The sequence below is a fragment of the Rhinolophus hipposideros genome (genome assembly GCF_964194185.1).
Source record: "Rhinolophus hipposideros genome assembly, chromosome: 14".
Taxonomy (NCBI): Eukaryota; Metazoa; Chordata; class Mammalia; order Chiroptera; family Rhinolophidae; genus Rhinolophus; species Rhinolophus hipposideros.
Window position 1 is genome coordinate 34,545,502 of NC_138060.1, and position 21,166 is coordinate 34,566,667.

The 21,166-nt window shown below is 42.0% G+C and overlaps 2 protein-coding genes across 4 annotated transcripts in view; one reads left to right on the forward strand and one right to left on the reverse strand.

The window, feature by feature from the left end:
• Nucleotides 1–20,203, reverse strand: part of LOC308507672 (inhibitor of carbonic anhydrase-like) — a 56,353-nt gene extending 36,150 nt beyond the window's left edge. The window contains exons 1-2 of one of the 3 annotated variants that reach the window (XM_081072933.1): nucleotides 20,118–20,196; nucleotides 19,842–19,923 (exon numbers count right to left, since the gene is read on the reverse strand). Coding sequence is in view for 1 of the 3 variants with exons in the window: in XM_081072930.1 (XP_080929056.1) it covers nucleotides 5,339–5,681 (343 nt within the window). In the remaining 2 variants the exon portion in view is untranslated. Of the gene's footprint in view, nucleotides 1–5,338; nucleotides 5,850–19,841; nucleotides 19,924–20,117 lie in introns of those variants that run through there. The other 2 variants (XM_081072930.1, XM_081072931.1) reach the window with 2 other exon arrangements.
• Nucleotides 20,204–20,227: 24 nt separating this feature from the next.
• Nucleotides 20,228–21,166, forward strand: part of TOPBP1 (DNA topoisomerase II binding protein 1) — a 47,236-nt gene continuing 46,297 nt past the window's right edge. The window contains exons 1-2 of the mRNA XM_081072934.1: nucleotides 20,228–20,417; nucleotides 21,057–21,147. Coding sequence (XP_080929060.1) covers nucleotides 21,064–21,147 — 84 coding nt within the window. The 5' untranslated portion in view covers nucleotides 20,228–20,417; nucleotides 21,057–21,063. The remainder of the gene's footprint in view (nucleotides 20,418–21,056; nucleotides 21,148–21,166) is intronic.

A 21,166-nucleotide genomic window follows, 5' to 3' on the forward strand; every position in this document is an offset into this window, starting at 1 on the left:
GCTAGGTAAAGAAAATTTAATGGGGAGCTTAGGCCAAACATTTCCTAGAGCTCAAATGGACTCAGGAATCATTTCAGCTCCCACCATCCAGAGTGGAGAAAATCTCATTGAATAAACAGTGCGTTTACTAAAAATTCCAGAAGTAAGTTAAACTAGCCCTAGAATAAAGAGTATTCTAGACACAGCCTAAAAGTAGTCTTGAAAAGGTTATACTGATCTTCAGATAATAGTGACTGCTTACCAGAACAAAGTTTAACACTCTTTAAATAAAAATGACAAAATCAATACTTAACAAGGTAAAATTCACAATGTCCAGCAACCAATAAAATTACTACACAAGTGAAGAAGCAGGAAAATGTAACCCATAACCAGGAGGAAAATCAGTCAATACATTCAGAACAAGAAATGAAAGAGATGATGAAATTAACAAAATACAACTTTTAAAACAGCTATTTTAAATGCTGTTTAAGTATGCTCAGAGACTTAAATGAAAACATGAACATAATGAGGAAACGAACATAAGATATAAAACGAGCCAAAAGGGTTGTCTAGAGATGAAAATACAATATCTGAAATGAAAATTCTACTGGATAAGATTTTCAGCAGATTAGTACTGCAGAAGGGAAAAGGTGATCTGGAAAACTTTATTAGAAACAATACAAAATGAAGCACAAAGAGAAAAAAAGACTTAAGTGAACAGAGCTCAGTAACTTGTCAACAATATCAAGTGATCTAACATATGTGTAACTGTAATCTTAGGGGAAAAAATGGAGGAGGGGGCCAGAAAAATACATGAAAAAAATTAATATTTAGCCCGAATTTTTCCAAATGTTATGAAAACTATAAACTCACAGTTCTAGAGCAATCAGAGAAAAGAGACAAACTAGGTGTAGAGGAACAAAGATAAGTATCACAGACTGTCAGAAACCACAAGTCATACACAATAGAATGATATCATTAAGGAGCTAAAAGGAAAATAACCTGCTAAACTAAAAATCTATACCCAATAAAAACAACTTTCAGAAGGGAGGCAAAAATAAACTTTTTCAGACAAACAAATGTCTGAGAGATTTGGTAACAGCAAACTTGCACTACAATAAATGTTAAGGAAGTGCCAGCCCCAAGTGGTTACACTGGTGAATTCTTTCAGACACTTAAGAAAGAAATAATAGCAATGTTGTACAAACTATTTTATAAAGTAGAGGAGGAAGGAAAAATCCCAACTCATTTTCTGAACTGGATACCAAATCCAAACAAAGGCATTACAAAAAAACTACTGTGAAATATCACCCATGAATGTAAAAACAAAATCCTTTACAAAATATTAATAAATCAAAATGCAGTCAAAAAATGAATACACGAATACACACACACACACACACACACACACACACACACGTATATATAGGTTTTATCCTTTTCCGGAATGCAAAGTTGATTTAATATACAAAAATCAATCATTAATATTCACCATATTACAGAATAAAAGAGAAAAACCCGTATGATTATCTTAATAGAACAGGAAAAGTACTTTTCAATCCAAAAGTCCAAGCAAACTGGGAATAGAAGGTAATGTCTACAGCGAGGGCTCTGCACATGATAAAGAGCATCTACAAAAACCTACAGCTAATGCCATACTTAATGGTGAAAGCCTGAATGCTTTTCCCTTCAGGTCAGAAAAAAGGGAGAAATACACACTTTTATCACTTCTGTTTAACATTGTATTAGAGGTCTAAGCTATTTTAATAAGGATCAAAAAGGAAATAAAAGGCATACAGATTGGAAAATAAGATATAAAATTGTCTTTATTCACAGATAACATGTTTATCCATACAGAAAATAATTTTAAGAAATCTGCAAAAAAGCTACTAGAATAAGTGAGTTTAGAAAGGTTATAGAATTGAAGATCAATATACTAAAATCAACTGACTATAATATTAAGAAGAAAAACTGTAAAATGAAATTTTAAAAATACTTACAATGGCATCCCAAAATATGAAATATCTAGGGAGAAATTTAACAATTTATGAACAAAACCTGTACAATAAAAACTATAAAACATTCCCAAGATAAATAAAAGAAAACCTAAATAGATATAGAATACTCACGGATTAGAAAACTCAGTATTATTAAGATGCCAGTTCTCTTCAAAATGATATACAAATTAAATGCAATCCCAATAATAATCCAAGACTGAACTTGTTTTTAAAGAAATTGATAAACTGATTCAAAAATGTATGTGGATATGCAAAGGTTCTAAATGGCCAAACCAACAGTGAAGTATTTCAATACAGTTGGAGGACTTACGTTACCTGATTTCAAGATTTCCTATAAAGCTACAGCCAAGACAGTGTGACACTGGCACAAAGAGAGATGTATAGCTAGTTTAACGGGACAGACTAGAGAGTCTAGAAATTGACCCACAGATCGTATTTCCCCCCAAATAAGACCTAACTGGAAAATAAGCCCTATCAGGATTTTTAAGGATGACATGCCCTAAACATAAGCCCTCATGTGTCTTTTGGAGCAAAAATTAATATAAGACCTGTTCTTATTCTCCAGGAAACATGGTATATAGAGTCAGTAGTTTTTTAACAAAGTTGCCAAGGTGGGGAAAGGATATTCTTTTCAAAAACAAGTCCTGGAATAACTGGATATCCATGTGAGAAAAATGAATCTCAGCTCTTCACACCATATACAAAATTAACTAAAAATGTATCGGAGACCTCATAGACCAAAATATAAAAGCTGAAGCTATAAAGCCTCTAAAATAAAACAGAGGAAAATATTGCAAATTTGGGGGTAGCCAATTATATTTTTATAGACGACACAAAACATAACAAAAAAATAAAAATTTGGTGAGACTGATCAAAATGTAAAACATTCGCTCTTCAGAAGATATCATTTAGAAAATGAAAAGCTAAGACACAAACTTGGAGAAAACAATTGTAACACATCTATCTGACCAAGGACTTGTATCCAGAACACATAAAGGGCTTTTAAAATCAGTAAATCAAATAATCCAATTAAAATGGGAAAAGATTTGACATACACTTATTATTATGACTCAGCAATTCTACTCTTAGACATTTACTCAAAAGAAAACATGTATCTACCCAAAGACTTGTACACTGGCATTTGTAGCAGCTTTATTCATAATATCCCCAAACTGGAGACAAATGTCCATCAATAAATAAATGAGGAAACAAACTGTGGTAAAGCCATACAATGGAATAATAGTAATAGAAAGGAATGAACATTGTGGATGAATCTCTAAGCAATTATGCTGAGTGTAAAAAGGCAGACACAACAGACTATGTACTGTATGATTCCATCTATGTGAAATCCTAGAAAAGGAAAACCTTAGCTAAAGTGGCAAAAAGTCAGAATGACTGGGAAGGGATAGGGAACAGTTTGGGAGTGATGGAAATGTTCTATATATTTGATTGTGGTGGTGGCTACATGGGTAGGTATATTTGTCAAAATTCATTGAACTGTATATAACAAAGAGGGCATTTGGTCATATGTAAATTATACTTCAATAAAAACAATTTTGAAAAAAGAAAGAGTGTGTGCAGGCAGTCTAAGAGTAAATAGGTGGTGAAAGGAGATAGACGCCAAGGTGGAGGTACAGGCTAATCCGAACCCCTGATTCTTGGCTCTTAAAGGCCTATTAATAACCACCCCCTCACTCCCCCACGCCCAGCCCACCCCCTACCTCCGTCTCTTCCGTCTTTTCGAGTTAAGCTATTAGGTTGGTGCAAAAGTAATTGCTGTTTTTTGCAGTTATTTTTAACCTTTTAAATCACAATTACTTTTGCACCAACCTAATAGTTTAGTTGCATTTCTGTCATTTGCCACCAGAAGAGTTTTTGTCACTGAGCTTTGAAGAAAGGACATCCTAAACTCCAGCCTTTTCCAGTGGCCAAGAGAGAAGGAATGGGTGGTAAGGGTTGAGGGGGAAGGCAAGTCTTGCCTCTGGTTTGTAAACACAGAGCAGATAGGGAAAATGAAATTTTGGTCAGCCCCTGACATTGCTAGGAGAGAAGATGGAGGAAAAACAAACAACACAAGCCTTGTTCAGAAAGAATTTGGGAAAAATCGAGGGGCTGCACTCCGGATTTCCCTGTGGTCAGAGGGAGCTGGACCACAGCTGGACCCTACCTTTTCAGACTTCCTGGGCCCCAGCAGACCTCACTGTGAGGCCCCAGGTAGCAGTACTGGGCCAGGGAGGGCCAACCCCAGCACCCCCAGTCCTTCCTGCCCTCTCCTCCCTCTGCCCTGCCCAGGTTACCCCTCTCCCCACGTAAAATCTCCTACTTCCGAAATTACTGAAGACAGCCTGAGACTGGCAGAGCCAGAGCTGGATGAGCCAGGGCAAGTTCTGCACACGCCTGAGCTGACTGCACCATTACCTTCCTTAGCGTTACCCAGCCAAGAGCCCTGCTCACCCCGTAATACGGGATGGAGCCCCTACATGTGCAGGACTTTTACCAGTGAGAGCTCACCCATGTCTAGGGCTCTGCCACTACATCAATTCTCATTTCACTTTCATAGCGGCTGTGTGCTTCTCGTGAAAAAGCAATTCCTTCTGAATTAATGAGGTAACCAGCTCAGAGAGGTCAAGGGAGAGCCTAAAGTCACCCAGCACTCAGTGGCAGGTGGATCCCATTCTAGGGTGGTTGTTTTTCCCCTTTTCTACCTTCCTGGTGTGTGGTGGGGATGGTAGTCATGGTACAGTTCAGAGCAGGAAAGATCCTGCTGGTTAGACACTGGACAAGTCAAGCATACCTGACATTTGCCCTTCCCTCTTAATCCCTGGTAATAACCAGTGAGCCGTGGGAAAATCTCTTCTCCCCGCTCCTGTCTCCTTCACTGTAAACTGGATCAACAGCCTCTGGGCCAGGGATCATGAACTTTTTCTGTAATGGGCTAAGCGAGTAAATATTTTGGGCTTTCTGGGCCACTCAGTCTCTGTGGCAACTATTTAACTCTGCCCTTGAAGCCTGAAAGCAGCTATGGACGACACTTACCTGAGAGAGCATGTTTGTGTTCCAATAAAATATTATTTATGGACACTGAAATTTGAATTTCATGATTTTCACGTGTCAAAATTATTCTTTTGATTTTCTTTCAACCGTTTAAAGATGTGGAAAGCATTCTTAGCTCATCCAGCTACACAACATCCCGGCGGGCGGAAGGTGTTTGGGGCCAACCCGCGCGAGGCTGATGCGGGCCCCTCTGACCCAGGCGGCGCGTCCTTTCGCGGCGGCTGACCCCGCAGGCGCCGGCTCCGGGTCGGAGGGTGGCCCGGCCCGGGCTCCCACTGCGTACTCACCCAGGGCCCCCGAGCACAGCAGGGCGCAGATGGCGAGCCTCATCTCGGCTGCTGACTCGCGACACTGGACGAGTGACACCGACCGACCGGATCCCCTGGGCCGCAAGCCTCGGCCAGCTGTACCTGCCCCCACGGGGGTGGCTCCGCCTCCTGTGAAGGGCTTGCCCTTCCCCGCTCGTCGCCCTCTCCGCACCTGCCACCACGCCTCTGGTAGCTCACCAGCAACTCGGCCCCCACTCCCCGGCCGCCCCAAGGCTGACCCCTCTGCCCAGCGCATTGAGCTGCGGGGCCGGAGCTCTGAGCGAAAGCGAGGGGTCCGCACCCCACAGATACAACCGACCATAGCACCCCGGAACCCGCTGAACTGATCGCGGGACTCCAGAGAGAGAAACTGAGGCCCGGGCCGAGGGCGATCCGCCCGGGCCCCAGGTTAGTTACCGGAACGCAAGTTTCCTGGCCTCAGGACCTTCGTCCAGCCAAGCAGTGCTTACATGTTTTGAGCACAGGCTCCTCGGGACGGGGACATTCCACAGGGTGAGACTGTGGGCCCTTCCCCAGGAAAGCATGTGCACACATAATACACAACGTTTTGTACACAATTTTCAGGGATCCTCAGATTCTTCCTCTGAAACTGTCTGTTGCCCATTCCTGTTCCCTCTCGGAACCCGCCCCCCGACCGCCCCAAGTGACCCGGTCCCCTCCGATCCTCTGCTGAAGGCTGGGATGAGGTGAAACCCTGACCCTGGACAGGGCTGCTTCTACTCGTCCCTGCAGCCCCCTAAAGCCCGCTCCAGGGACCTCTTGGTGAGTGTATCACCACGGAGGGGGCCCAGTCCTTCTTTCTTTTGGGGTGATGTTCAGCAGGGGTTGCTGGTCTAGAGACTGCTTGCATTTCTGACCAGAAATATGCTATTTCCAGCTCATGAGCAAATGGGCTGTTAGCAGGGACCCTGACAACCTCTCTGCTCAGCACGGATCCTGTGTAACTGAGGCTGCTATACCTTTCTTCCTGGGCTCCCTAGGGTGTCACCTTAGAAGCTAATCAGATGTGAGAGGTCCCCTTCTAATTCTACCCTGCCCTAGTCACCAGGCACGTAGACAGGAACAATGTACACTTCTGGAATTTAAAACTAACTCAGTTGGCAGGAGGTGGTGTGAAGGAGAGGAATGGTGACAATCTCCCATTGTATTGTCCAAGGATGGCTGTCTGTGAGATGCTGAAGGAAGAGGATCAGCTGTTTACTTCGTGTGTGTGTGTGTGTGTGTGTGTGTGTGTGTGTGTGTGTGTGTGTTGGAGAAAGGGAGGAGAGCCCAGGTTTGTGTATCATAGGCTCATGTCCTTGACCTTGTGATTTCTGTGATTTACAATCTCTTCTGACTTCCTTGGGACTATCTCTGGACTCAGTGGAGGGCAGGGTTAGTCTCTGCCAGAGGGAAGAACTTTTCATATCTTGGTTGGAGCTGAAACAAAGAACATTTACTTAGCAAAGATTTCACTACTTGCACACACGAAGAGGGTGCAGAATAAAGAGTTATGGTGGGTTAAAATAATAAGACAGACTGTTTAAATTCAATTATGATATATTCTTACATTCTTAAGGCCCAATTCTGAGGATGCTTTATTAGATAAGTCTCGGTCTGTGGTTTGAATTGTTATGTTGGCACTCCCCAAACTAACTGAATGAAAATCTATTTAAAATGTATTCAGTCGATAGATGAATGGATAAAGAAGTTGTGGTACATATACACAATGGAATACTATTCGGCGTTAAGGAAAGATGATATAGGAGCATTTGTGACAACATGGATGGATCTCGAGAGAATAATGCTAAGTGAAATAAGTCAGACAGAAAAAGCAGAGAACCCTATGATTTCACTGATATGTGGTATATAAACCAAAAAGAACAAGACAAACAAATGAGAAACAAAAACTCATAGACACGGACAATAATTTAGTGGTTACCAGAGGGTAAGGGGGTCGGGGGTGGGTGATGAGGGTAAAGGGGATCAAATATATGGTGATGGAAGGAGAACTGACTCTGGGTGGTGAACACACAATGGGATTTATAGACGATGTAATACAGAATTGTACACCTGAAATCTATGTAAATTTACTAACAATTGTCACCCCAATAAAATTAATTTAAAAAAATGTATTCAGGGCAAAAGACTTGAACTAATACTTTACACAAGAGGGCATCTAAACGGTCAATAAGCATACAGAAAGATGCTCAACCTAATCAGTCATCAAACTCAAAATTACAATGTGAAACCTCCAACACTCCCACCAAAACAGCAAAAATGTGGAGCAACCAAACTCTCAGACTCTTAAGGTGGGAGTGTAAATTGGTTGAACCACTTTGGAAAACTGTTGGGCAGCTAACATTGAACATATGTTTATTTTATGACGAGGCAATTGCTCTTCTGGGGAAATACCCTGAAGAGATACATACCTACATGCACTAAAAGACATGTACTAGCATGTTTATAGCAGCACTCACTATTTGTAAGATCTCAAATTACTGTCAACAGGAAAGATAAATAAAGTGTGCTACATACACAATATGGAATAATATGCAACACTAAGAACACATGAAGGGCAACTATGCACAACAACATACACAAATCTTACAAATCTAACCTTGAGTGAAAGAAGCCAGACACAAAATTGTGTGTGTGTGTGTGTATATATATATATATATATATATATATATATATATATATAGTGTGATTCTATCTCTACAAAATTCAAAAATTAGCAGAATTAGTCTATGTTGTTAGAAGTCAAGATAACGGATATCTTTGAGGAGAAGATAGGAAGAGACTTGAAAGAGGGCACCAGGGAGCCATCCCAGCTCTGTGAACGTTGTTTCTTGATATGGATGCTGGTTACATGGATGTGTTCACTTGGTGACAATTCATTAAGCTGTATACTAGGATATGTGAAGTTTTATGTATGTTCATTGTGCTTCCATAAACAATTCTTAAAACTTTAAATTCTGAAGACTTCCTCAGGCAGAGCTCACAGACTTCAGGACTGGGCTGTGGGCTGCAGCAGGGGCGAGTAGAGGCAGCCCTGTCTGGGTTCAGGGTTTCACCTTATCCCAGCCTTCAGCAGAGGATCAGAGGGGACTGGGTCACTTGGGGTTGGGGGCGGAAAGGTGACTTCCGAGAGGGAACAGGAGTGGGCAACAGAGACACTTTCAGAGGAAGAATCTGAGGATCCCTGAAAATTGTGTACAAAACGTTGTGTATTATGTGTGCACATGCTTTCCTGGGGAAAGGTCCACAGTCTCACCCTGTGGAATGTCCCCCAGTCCCGAGGAGCCTGTGCTCAAAACATGTAAGAATTGCTTGGCTGGATGAAGGTCCTGAGGCCAGGAAACTTGCATTCTAGTAACTAACCTGAGACATTATTTTAACCAGTGAACTTCATAAGCTCCAGAATATGGATTGGCAAGCAGGAGCACACCCATTTAACCAGTGCTCAGAAAAAGAAAGAGAATATTACCAGGATCCCACAGGCCCCTCATCCCTCTTATAGTCATCAATAATCAAAACTAATAATTATTCTGACCCCTAACACCATACATGAGTTTCACTTATTTTTATACTTGATGTAAATATAAATAGTTTTCTGTCTAGCTTCTTTGTCTAAACATAATATTTGTGAGAGTGAAGTGTGCTGTTTCATGTATCGTAAGTAGTTCATTCTCACTGCAGTGTGGTATTCCAACGATGAATATATCAATGACTATTCAGGGACAATTGGTATTTTTTTCCTAATTTAAGGCTATTAGGAAATAATACTGCTGTGAAAATTCTTGTACACGTCTATTGGTGAACATATGTAGGCATTTCTGTTGTTATATTCACAAGGGTACAATTGCTGGATCACATGGCATGCCTGTGCTCGGCTTTAATAATATTATTGCTGCCGGTTTCTAAAGTGGTTGTATAATTTCCACTCTTCTCCCACGCCCAGCGACATATGAAAGTTAAGAGTTGCCCTATATCTTCATCAATACTTGGTTTGGGCTGGCTTTTAAATTCTAGATATTCTGGAGCTTATGAAGGTCTCTATAGTTTTAATAATTTCCCTGATGACAAATAAAGTTGAACACTTTTTCATAGATTTATTGGTAATTTAAATATCTTCTTTTATGATATGCCCATTGTTTCTACTGGATTGCTTATATTTTTACTGAGTTGTAGGGATTCTTTATATAATCTAGATATGAAAAATTTGGTGGACATTTGTATTTCAAATATCTTTTCCAATTTTGTGGCTTGCCTTTTCCTGTTAAGGGTATGTCTTGGTAAACAGAAATATTAAATATGTCTGAGTCCAATTTCAACATTTTCCTCTTTATGTTTAGCACTTTTTGTCAACTGTTTAAGAAATCTTTGTATGTCCTAAGTTCATGAAAATATTGTTTCCTTCCAAAAGCTTGATAGTTTTATCTCTCACATTCAGATGTATAATCCACCAGGAATTGATATTTTTTTTAGACAAAGACAGATTTATTTTCCATTCATGTGAAAGAGAAATTAGGTTAAAAGAAGTGGAGAAATTTTCTTAACATGACTTTTTTTTTTTTTTTGCCCCAAACATTTACTCAGTAGGTCTCTTGGAATTTAACAAATGCTTTCTAAACTCTCTAATTTGTGTCTAACTACAGTTATAAGCTGAATGACTTGGTGAGCTAGCATAATGTCACAGAAGACAAACCTGAGACACATGGCCTAAATTTGTTTTGGAATTGGTGTTTGTGAAAGGTGTGACACAGGAACCTGTATTTTTTCTTCCATATATACGACCAATTGACCTAGCACAATTTACTGGAAAGATAATTCTTTCCTCATTGTACTTTAGTAAAATCTTTGTCAAAAATCAGTTAACTATATATGTGTTTCTGAACTCTCTCTTCTGTTCTACTGATTTGTACATCAATCCTTCCACTTATATCTCACTGTCTCAATTTCTATAGCTTTATAAGTTTTGATATCTTATAGTGTAAGTCCTCCAGTTTGTTGTACTTCAAGATGAATTTGGATTTGTTTGTTTGTTGTTTTGGCTTTGCAGTTCCATGTAAATTTTAGAATTGACATGTCAAATTCCAGAAAAAACAGCTGCAGAGACTTCATTGGAACTATACAGAAATGTAGATCGATTTGAAGAGATTTGACATCTTGACAATACTAAGATTTGCAATTCATGAATATGGTCTATTCCTCCATTATTTAGGTCTTCTTTACTAGGTCTTCTCTTGATATTTTTTAGTGTTCAGTTTAGAGGACTTGCACATCCTTACTAGATTTGTTTCCAGACATCAACTGATTTGGGTGCTATTATAAATGGTTTCATGATTTTAATTCATTTTCCATTTGTTTGTAGCTGGTTTTGAAAAAACAATTAGTTTTTGTATACTGACCTTGAATCCAGTGACCTTGGTAAATTATCTTATGAAATATAATTGTTTCTTTTGGATTTTCTGCATATATCCTTATGATTTTTGTGAATAATATCCGTTTTGTTTCTTCTTTTCCCATCCTTATAATTTTATTTCTTTTTCTTGATTTATTGCACTGACTAGAACTTCCAATACATTACTGTATAGAAGTGGTGATGAAGTTTTAAGTAATTCACCATTAGGTAAAATGTTTGCTGATTGTTGTCACACAGCAGTCTCCCTGTCTGTCCCCTCGTACCTACCCCTAAAGAAAGGAGAGTCTGTGAGACTAATCCTTTCAGGGACTTTGCTTCACCTTTGTGCTTACACAGGTCTCCCTGTTTGGCCCCGGAGGATGGCTGGTTAGCCAATGACAAGTAAGATTCCCCTCCTCTCCTTAAATTCCCCGCCCTCTCCTTAAATTCTTTATCTTCTTTGGTTTGACCATGGTGTGCCTAGTGTGATGTTACCCTAGCTGTGAATATATGGGTGAATGTGTGGGCTGTTTTTCACTACTTGGAAAATTCTCAACCTTTGTGTGGTTAAATATTCCTCCTGTCTATTGTCTGTTGACTCTATTTCTGGGATTATAATTGTATTATATAGTAATCTTTTTAAAATACACATGTATCATGCTTTTCTTCAGTATTTCTATTTTTTCTCTCTGTGCCTGTCTTCCAGTTTACTAATCCTCTCTTCTGTGCATCTGTTGCACTGTTAAATCCATTTATAGAGAAATTAACATCAATTACTGCCTTTTTCATGTAAATTCACATTTTAGATTCTTTTTTGGAATCACTATTTACAAGGTTATTTCTGAATTGCAAAAATTATTTTTTTCACGGTTTTGTAATTCCTGTATTCCCTCATTTAATCTGGGCTGCCACAATCAGACAGACAGAAAGCCGAAGGGCACTTTTTCTTGCATCTGTAGAGGTATTGCCTTTTTCATTTTTAGAATTTCCATTTGATTTCTTCTTGATAGATTCCAATTATCCAATGAACTTCTCCATCTTTTCCACTATTTCACCATCTTTTCCTCTATTTCATCACATTTTGTTCTATTTTCTTGGCCATATTAATCATAGTTTTTAAAGGATCCTTCTCTGTCTGCTCAATGCAGTATCTGGATTCTTGTGGATCTGTTTATAGTGTGTGTCTTTCTATTATTTTTTGGACATATAGTTCACTTGGAATGCCTTTTAATTTTTACTTGAACAAGTAATTGGACATAGTGTGTAAAATTTTAGAGGCTCCAGATGATATACCATTATTTCCAAAGTGCATTCACCCTTTGATTCTGCTAAAAAGATAGAATGGGGACTGATTACTTTGATTCAACTGTGGGGGTCAAGCTACGTCAAGGCTAGGTTGCAGTTTTGATAAGCTTCCATGGCTCCCAACTGAAAGCCTGCTGTGGTATGCAGAATAATGCCCATGCCTCCCCCCCCAAAGATGTTCATGTCCTAAACCCACAAACTGTGAATGCTGTTATGTGGCAAGGAGGTTTAAGATTGCAGATGGAATTGAAGTTGATAATCAGGTGACTTTTATCCTGGATTATCTGGATGGGCCAATGCAATCACAAGGGTCTTTTAAATGTGGAAGCGGGGGAGTTAGTGTCTAAGTGATGCAATGTAAGAAAGACTGCCATTGCTGGATTTGAAGATGGAAGGGAGTAGCGCCATTAGCCAAGAAATGTGAGCATCTCTACAGCTGGAAAGGGCAAGAAAATGGATTCTCCTGTAAAGCCTTCAGAAATGAGCACAGCCCTGATGTAACCTTCAATTTTTCCCAGTGAGACCCTTTCAGACTTCTGACCTACCAAACTGTGAGATAATAAATTGTGTTATTTTAAGCCACTAAGATTGTGGTAATTGTTACAGCAGCCATAGGAAACGAGTACACCTGGTATGTTCGTTGAGAGCTCTTTCAGGTAAAGAATGTTTGTTTTTGCCTCTCATTCCATGGAGCTTCAAACTATGCCAAATATCTTAAGGGAAAAACTGGTTATTTGTCAGGCGTAGTTCTCTGCACCTTCCTTCTCATTGGGATCTTGCCTCCACTTCTGTTTTTCCAGCCCTGAGACTGCCATAAGTTCTGCTAGCAGTGGCCCTCTGTCGGGCAAAGCCTCCTGTCTTGTGCCCAGAAGTGGCAAATTCCTCCAGAAAAATGTGGTTACAGAATGTCATTTCACCTCTGTTACCCTCCCTTTTCCAGAAATTTTGCAACTCTAGTCTCTAATGCTCTTAAATAAATGTTTCTTGGTGCTTTATCCACATCTTCTCAATGCACTCAACAAGAGTGCAATTCCTGCACAGGCTATGTCTTCATGGCAGAGCACAGGTGAGGACTATATTAGCTACTAATTTTTTTTATGATTCTATTTCTTAATGAATGAATTTTATAGGTTATTGTGCTTGTTTATAACTGCTCTAGCTCTCATTTCATTTATTTATACTTTTGAGAGGAAATAGGGTCTCTGGGGGCAGAAGCCACATTTCACTTGTTCAGCATGCTACTTCTAGATTGGAAAATAGGATCTGGTATAATATAGGGCTCAAAAAATATCAAATAAAAAATGCACATAAATGATTGTCTCAAAAGTGGGTTGAGCAATCTTCTCTACAGGTCTGTGGACAAAAACCAGCAACGGTCAAGAGGTGAACATTCCTCCCAAAGTTAATGATCTACCTAAAGCTAACACAGCTCAAACCCAAAAGGGCCAACGTGCTCTCTGACCTCAGAATGGAGCAAACTCTGACAACTTCCTGTGTATAGGGACAAAGTTATGTTGCAAAGGAAGGACATCCAAAGTGCTAAAGCCATCTGTTGCTTTGGCACAACCTCTCACAATAGCAGAGCAGGTTAGAAGATTGCATTGTCAGAAACAGTTTAAAGACTTCATGACAAGAATTGCCTTTGGAAAAGTAGGAATTTGTAAATTTATCATTAACTGTGTACCCGGCACTGAGCTAAGTGCTTTTCAAATATTAATTTACAGTAACACCATGAAGTAGATGCTACTACAGTGTTTCCCCGAAAATAAGACCTAGCCGGACCATCAGCTCTAATGCATCTTTTGGAGCAAAAATTAATATAAGACCCAGTCTTATTTTACTATAATGTAAGACCGGGTCTTATATCAATTTTTGCTCCAAAAAACTCATTAGAGCTGATGGTCCGGCTAGGTCTTATTTTCGAGGAAACAAGGTATCATCTCCATTTGATATAGGAAGAAAGTGAAACACACAGTTTAAGTAACTTGCTCAAGGTCAGACAACTAGTATATGTCAGAGCCAGCATTCAACCTAGGTAGCCTGCTTCCACAGTGCTTTCACCATGTGGTCTCTGGCATTTGTCTCTGGAGCAGTTTCACTCTTCCTTTTTCTAAGGACCTTTGTGGAAATAAAGACAAGTGTTTTTTTTGTTGTTTTTTTAACAGGACTCTATTGGGGACCAGTGTGTACTTCCAGGACCTTTTTCCAATCTTAGTTGTGGAGCGTGCCATTCAGCTTCAAGTTGTAGTCCTTTCAGTCTTAGTTGTGGAGGGCGCAGCTCAGCTCCAGGTCCAGTTGCCGTTGCTAGTTTCAGGGGGCACAGACCACCATCCCCTGCGGGAATCGAGGAGTCAAACTGGCTACCTTGTGGTTGAGAGGACCCGCTCCAACCAACTGAGCCATCTGGGAGCTCAGCAGCAGCTCAGCTCAAGGTGCCGTGTTCAATCTCAGTTGCAGGGAGCACTGCCCATCATCCCTTGCAGGAGTCCAGGAGTTGAACTGCCTTGTGGTTGAGAGCCCACTGGCCCATGTGGGAATCGAACCGGCAGCGTCCGGAGTTAGGAGCACTGAGCCACTGGGCCAACCCAATAAAGACAAGTTTTAAAGTGGCAACACATTTGTTTAAACCTTGCTAAATTCAGAATTGATTAGATTGGTACTAGTTGCCATAAAAAATGAAGTTACAAATCTCAATGGCTTAACATAATACAAGTTCACCTCTGGCAGCAGTGGTGATAATTTTTTGTTGGAGAGGCAGGGATGGGGAGTTCACTTTCATTACTCTAGTCAGTCATTCAGAGATCCAGGCTGAGAGGCTCTGCCATTTTCAATATGTGGCTTCCAAGATTGCCCTATGTGTTGACATCCAGAATATGGAAGACTGGAAGGTAGTACAAGAGGTTTTCCTGGACCAGGCCTGGAAGTAATAAGCATCACTTCTACCTATATCACATGACCCCATCTAGATGCAAAGAGGCTGGCAACCGGAAACACTTGCTGGCAACCGGAAAACTTGGCAACTTCTTCCCAGCAACAACACACACTATGAAAAGGGGGCACACGTCTTGGATCTTCTTAGTTTGAGTTCTCCCAGAAAACAGACTTCAGACAAGGCTTTTCAAGTGTTTTATTTAGTAAGTAAAGAAACACAGATAAGAGACAGGGGTAGTGAGACAGGAAAAAGAAGGCATCTAAGTGAGGTACTAAAAAGTCAGTTACCACTGTGGAGACCGGAGCTTAATTCCACTGAGAAAACTCTGAAAGCCAGGGCAGAATATGCCATCCAGGGGGCATGCAAACAAGAGTTTTGTACACAAATTCTTGTTAGTCATTGTTTGAGAGTTTTTTCCATAGGTCATAACCTCTTACCCTCTGGCGTACTGTGCAGGTGGCAAAGCAGACTCCTAGTGTCAGAGAATGCCTTCATGTAAAGAAACACGGATGCTGGTAGGTTGGCAGGTAGAAGTTTCCCAATGTGCTTAAGAGCGGTATGGTTGAGGGGATATGTGTGGGATACTAAAGTTCTGCTACATGGTCTCTACCAGAATCCACCTTACGGTCCAGTGACATATGGACTGGAAACACAAGGTGCTGCCCACCCCCAACTGCACACCTGATATACAATGGTGGAGCAGGGACAATAACTACAATATAACCCTCTTTCAGAAAGGGGAGTGAAGACCCACAGCTGTTGCTGGTCAGCGTCAACTGTGAAGTCCTGCTGGACAGGCACTGACTGGGTGGGTGGTTCCTCTGCTTGATTAGATTCAGATTCACTCTGAAAGTAGCTCCTTTGCTTATTGCTCTCCAAGGTCCCTGGCACCTCCGTCTGGGAGGGTCTTCCCTTTCCATCATTCTCTCTAACCACATCTGCACGGTATTGAAGAGTTTGTGCTTCTTTGCGGCTGTAGGACTTTTTACCCACTTCCTACTATGCAAGCTTGAAGATTGTATCAAAATTCGAATACTCCAGGTTTCTGGCTTCCTTCACAAAGCTATTATCTCAAAACTTTAAGAACCTGCATATCTATTTGCTTCCATTCAGTTTCATGTGGTAGTTGTCAACCTCACATATATAAGGTCAAGGGTGAGGCCTGACTGATTAGACTGGTGAAGACACATGACACACTTTTAGATTTAGATTATTACTTCCATAGAGAGCAAAACAGAATAAGACAAAGGTGCCAGCTCCCCAGTTCCGTTTTATGCTCCAAAAAGGATGACACTGAAAGGGGCTGCAATGTGTGTTGTGGGAAACCCCATCTCTGAGGAGCCAAATGTAGATAGCAGCTAAGTGGTTTTATATTCTGCAGCTCTATTCTGAGGGGAGAGGGGCAGAGAACCCCATACCTCATCAGAATCTGGGAGGCAATGAGAAAGTGATCACAGCCTCCTGGGGAGACAGGAAGATGAGTGAGAGGTGCCCTCCTAGCTAGCTGTTCCTTAGAGACTTCCCATCCTCTCACGTTCCAGCAGGACCACAAGGTGTTTGGCCAGGGGCTCAGATATACTGCCATCCCAACCTCTGCCTATATGGATCTATGAAAAGTTGCCAGGAAGACATGGTAGAGTTGTTTCCCTACAGTACCGCGTTTCTCCCAAAATAAGACTGGGTCTTACATTAATTTTTGCTCCAAAAGACGCATTAGGGCTTATGTTCAGATGTCATCCTGAAAAATCATGCTAGCACTTATTTTTCAATTAGGTCTTATTTTCGGGGAAATACAGTAGTATCCATACTCACAGTTCTCTCTAGAACTAATTTTCAAGCTTGATTGCAATCCTGGGCACAATACCTCTCTCAATTGATGGTGTTTACCCAGCTTGGGTAGGAGGACCATACTATTTAACTAGTTCTCTTCCACATGGATGAGTTGTAAAGGGCGTTTGCTGCTCAAAATGTCTCTTAGGTTTACCTCTTGTTTGTAGCACCTAGAGGCACTCAACTTTTCCAAACTTGCAAAACCTCCCATTTTGGGATTTATAAATTCTTGCAAACAAGCCAATTCTTCCATAAGCTTGTTGTCTCTTTCTTACAATACTTGCTAAATACAGCCAGTACCAACCAACAAGTGCTACTAACATTCAATTTTATCTCTTTCCCTGCCCCTCAGCAGACTCTATAGGTCTGTTTTACCTTCCAGGTTACCGAAGACAAGAGTTTATACAAATATTTTGCCACTGCAAAGCCTATTTCTGCAGCAATAAAGATAATTTACTCACCTCATTTTAAAATCATAATCCCTTTATTTATACATTATTTATTCATTTATAGTACTAGAAAATATAAAACTCTCAAAAAATCTATTTTTAAAATTTTGAGAAATCTTATCTATGTAGCAAAATATAACAAGAAATAGTCATATTCGCACCACCCGTATTTTAAAAGTAACTATCTTGTCATATATGTTTCCTGTTTTTTCATTCTAAAAACAGATAAATATAAATTTCCCTTTAATCTTACTCTAAGCAGGGTCTGGAGTGTCTGGTTCTAGGTGACGAAAGGGCCAAAGAAATAGGGAGGTGACCCTGAAAGCCAGGGAGGTGACGGGAAGGTCAATCCAAACTCCACCGTCTGAGGCAGCTGCCTGAGGGCATATCACAGCTATTCCCCATTTCACCATCTTAATAACCACAACCCATATAACCACTTTCACCCTTCCCTAAAAAAATCTTTGTTCAAACAAACTTTAATGTGCATCACAATCACCTGGAGGGCTTTTGAAAACAAAGAATGCTGGGACCCATCCCCAGAGTTTCAGACTCTGCAGGCCTGAGGTCAGGCCCGAGAATTTTCATTTCCAACAAATCCCCGGTGGCGCTGATGCAGCTGGTCCAGGCAGTACATCAGATAGAGAACCACTGCTCTAGTTACTGCCCAAGATTAGGTCCCTCAGGGACAGATACAGACCCTGTCTGCCTGTGTGGAGACACAGATGGGAGAACTTGTCACCTGGTCTCCTGTTCTAAAGATAAGGTCGACTCCCTTGCTACCCTGTTTCCCCGAAAATAAGACCAGCTGGACAATCAGCTGGTATTATATAATATATTATTATAATATATATTATATATATAATATAATATAGTATATTATTATATATTATATAATATTATACTATATTATATTATAAAGACCAAGTCGTATAGTAAAATAAAACCAGGTCTTATATTAATTTTTGCTCCAAAAGACGCATTAGAGCTGATTGTCCGGCTAGGTCTTATTTTCGGGGAAACACAGTGTTGAAATACAGCTGGCTAAAAGCTAAAGGGTTGATTTCATTTTTCCTCATCTTCATTAGTGACATCTGTGACTCTCCTTCCATCAAGAGCCCTCCACCCCGCCCCAGAAATGTCAGGAATGGGCTCTTGTCCGGATGCTGACCTTCGTGCAGAGGTGGACAGGCAGCATGTGACAAGGAGCAATGTGGTTGGTCAGGAAGGCCACGGGGTTTCCAGTCACACTGCCTCTTCTCAAGCCCACGTGCAGCCACTTGACAGCTATGTGGCCCTGATCAAGTTACACAGTCCCTGAGCCTCATTTTCTCCATTTACATAACTCAGGACAATGATGCCCACATACTACAGGATTGATGGGAAGAGTAAACAGGAATAGTGTAAGTAGGAATGTAAAGTACCCTATAAATAGTAATTATTACTGCAGTTTCAAAACAGATTTGCTTAACAATTAACTGTGACATCCTCTTTTTTTTTTTTTTTAACAAATCCAGTAACTTTAGTTTATTTTGAAACAAAACAACAATGGGCCGGGCCTTTACCTTTGCGCCCAGTGTTACTATGTCTGACTCACCTTTGGGTATATTCCCACATTTAGACTCAAGCAGCTCATTGCCATCTTTAGGTGTTAAGAAGAAAAAGAAAAACAATGGACGTAGACGGCATTAAATTGTCACATTACTCAGTCCAAAAGCATGAGCTTCTCAAGAGTCAAGAATAAAATAAGAAACACTGTCTCAGCAGTCTGTCATTGGTAATGAATAAGCCAAGATTCTATAGCCCCATGTTACCTCCGCTTCCCCGAAACTTTGCCATTTGAACATTAGTTTCCCTCCCAGAATCTCTCCTACACTCAGGGAGTCAGAGAGAAAACGATATTGCCCATTGAGGGCCCAAGAGTGGGGGAAGGCCACTGAAGATCTCGGCAAAGACGCCTCTGCCCTAGGTGTACAATGCGAGTCATCCTGACATTTTTCTCCCCTCCAGCAGTCTTGGCTGAAAGTGGCAGGCAGCAATTACACTCCTGCCATATTCGAGGGTAAAGAACCCAGCCCGTGGAGCCTGTGGACCTTCAGAATGTCCAAACCCGCAGAGAATTTTTGTAAAAACTTGTCTGAGTCAAACAGACATGCCTGGGAGCAGCACCTCGCCAGGCTGCGATAAATTCTTCTGAGAATAAATTCGCGATTCTTTTCATGCCGTTGAGATGAAGAAGTAAGGAAGATTACAGGAAGGCGGGAGAAAGCACGGCAAGTCGGGATCGGGTTACAGGAGGATTAAGATTCACGTTAGAAAGTCTGACGGGGGGTGCATTTCAAAGGTGGTGTTAACCTAGATGCACAAAAACAACGGGCAGGGCTTCCTTAGGGCAAAGACAAGCCTTGTACTCAAGTCACTGCCTGAGGCGTGACTACCCCTCAGGACCCGCCCAGTTGGGAATGTCTGATCAGATCACCCTGGGAGGTTGCTTTCCACAGAACCCCATTTTCGTCCACAAGTCGAAGACTTGGCTGACATCTTAATGGCATCACTTACCGTCTGACGTTAAGAGCCGCTACCACTTGCCTCACAGGGTTGTTTTGGATGATAATAAACGGTTTCTCTCACACTGCCTGGCCTACAGCAGGCATAAAATATTCCTTGAGAAAACTCTCTTTTCCCCAATTTGATTTTTCCAAGCGTGAGGACCTCCTCTGAGGTACTCCCGGCCCGCGGCCCCATGCCCTGCGCCGTGGGCGCTCGGCCACCTCCCAGCGTTGCCCAGGCCCGCCCTTCGAAGCCCCAAGCCCAGGTCCCCCGGCCCAAGCTCACCGGCAGACCCCACAGCCCGCGGAGCCGAGCGCGGCTCGGCCGCCCACCATCCCTTTGGACGACTCCACCTTCCGGCCGCAGCTGCGCACAACGTCACTTCCGCCAGGAGAGGCGAGTTTGTCCGCGCGGTTGGCGCGAAAGTCGGTTCCAGGCCTCGCCATTTCCGGGTTTTGCGCGTTTCGGTCCGGGGGCGCCGCGGGTGCGGCGGGTGTGCGCCGGGCTGGCGCCCGACCCCCGCTGCTGTCCTGCCCGCCGCGCGGCCCCCCGCTCACCGTCCCCAAACCCCCAGGCTCCACCGAGGTGAGTGAGGCGCGGCCGGAGGACCTTGCTTCTTTCCCACCCCGGCGGGGGGTCGCGACGCTGCCTCCGGCCTTCGGGGCCCTCGTTTCCTGCCCTGGTAACCGGCGGGTGGGACTGAAACTCCGAGGGGGACGTGGGTGCGCCTGGGCCAGGAGCCAGGCCTTTCCCTAGGAGCTGGCGAGCGAGAGCGGCCTGCCTGTTGGGGGGCATGACCTTGCTACCTGCCTGACGTGTTTATATTTCAAGTTCGTTTAGGGAGGGGGGAACAAAGCTCGAGGGCGATGGGTACCCGCAGGGACACCTTCGTTCTGTGCATCTGTAAGCCAAGTGCAATTGAATGGTCATTGGCTGGGGGGACTTGGACAACCCCCCGACCATAGCGAGGGTCCTCTGATGTATTCAGCTTAGGAACAGTAATTTCGGTCTCTGGTTTGCAAGGATTGGTGGTGTCGTATTTCTCCTTGACTTTGCCCACCTTCCAGCGTTTCTTACAAAGGAGACAGATGGCCGAATTCCTGGACAAGGCCAGAATGTCTGTCCTTAGGCCTTCCCGACTGCACAGAAAAATAGGTACTGCAAGCATTTAACTTCATACGTAATGTGGTGTTGTTCTTGTTCATGGTTCCTTTGTTTTGACAGTTTAAAAATGTCCAAAAATGACAAAGAACCGTTTTTTGTGAAGTTTTTAAAGTCTTCAGGCAATTCCGAATGTTTTCTCAGAGCTCTTGAGGTAAGAACAGTTGAAAACG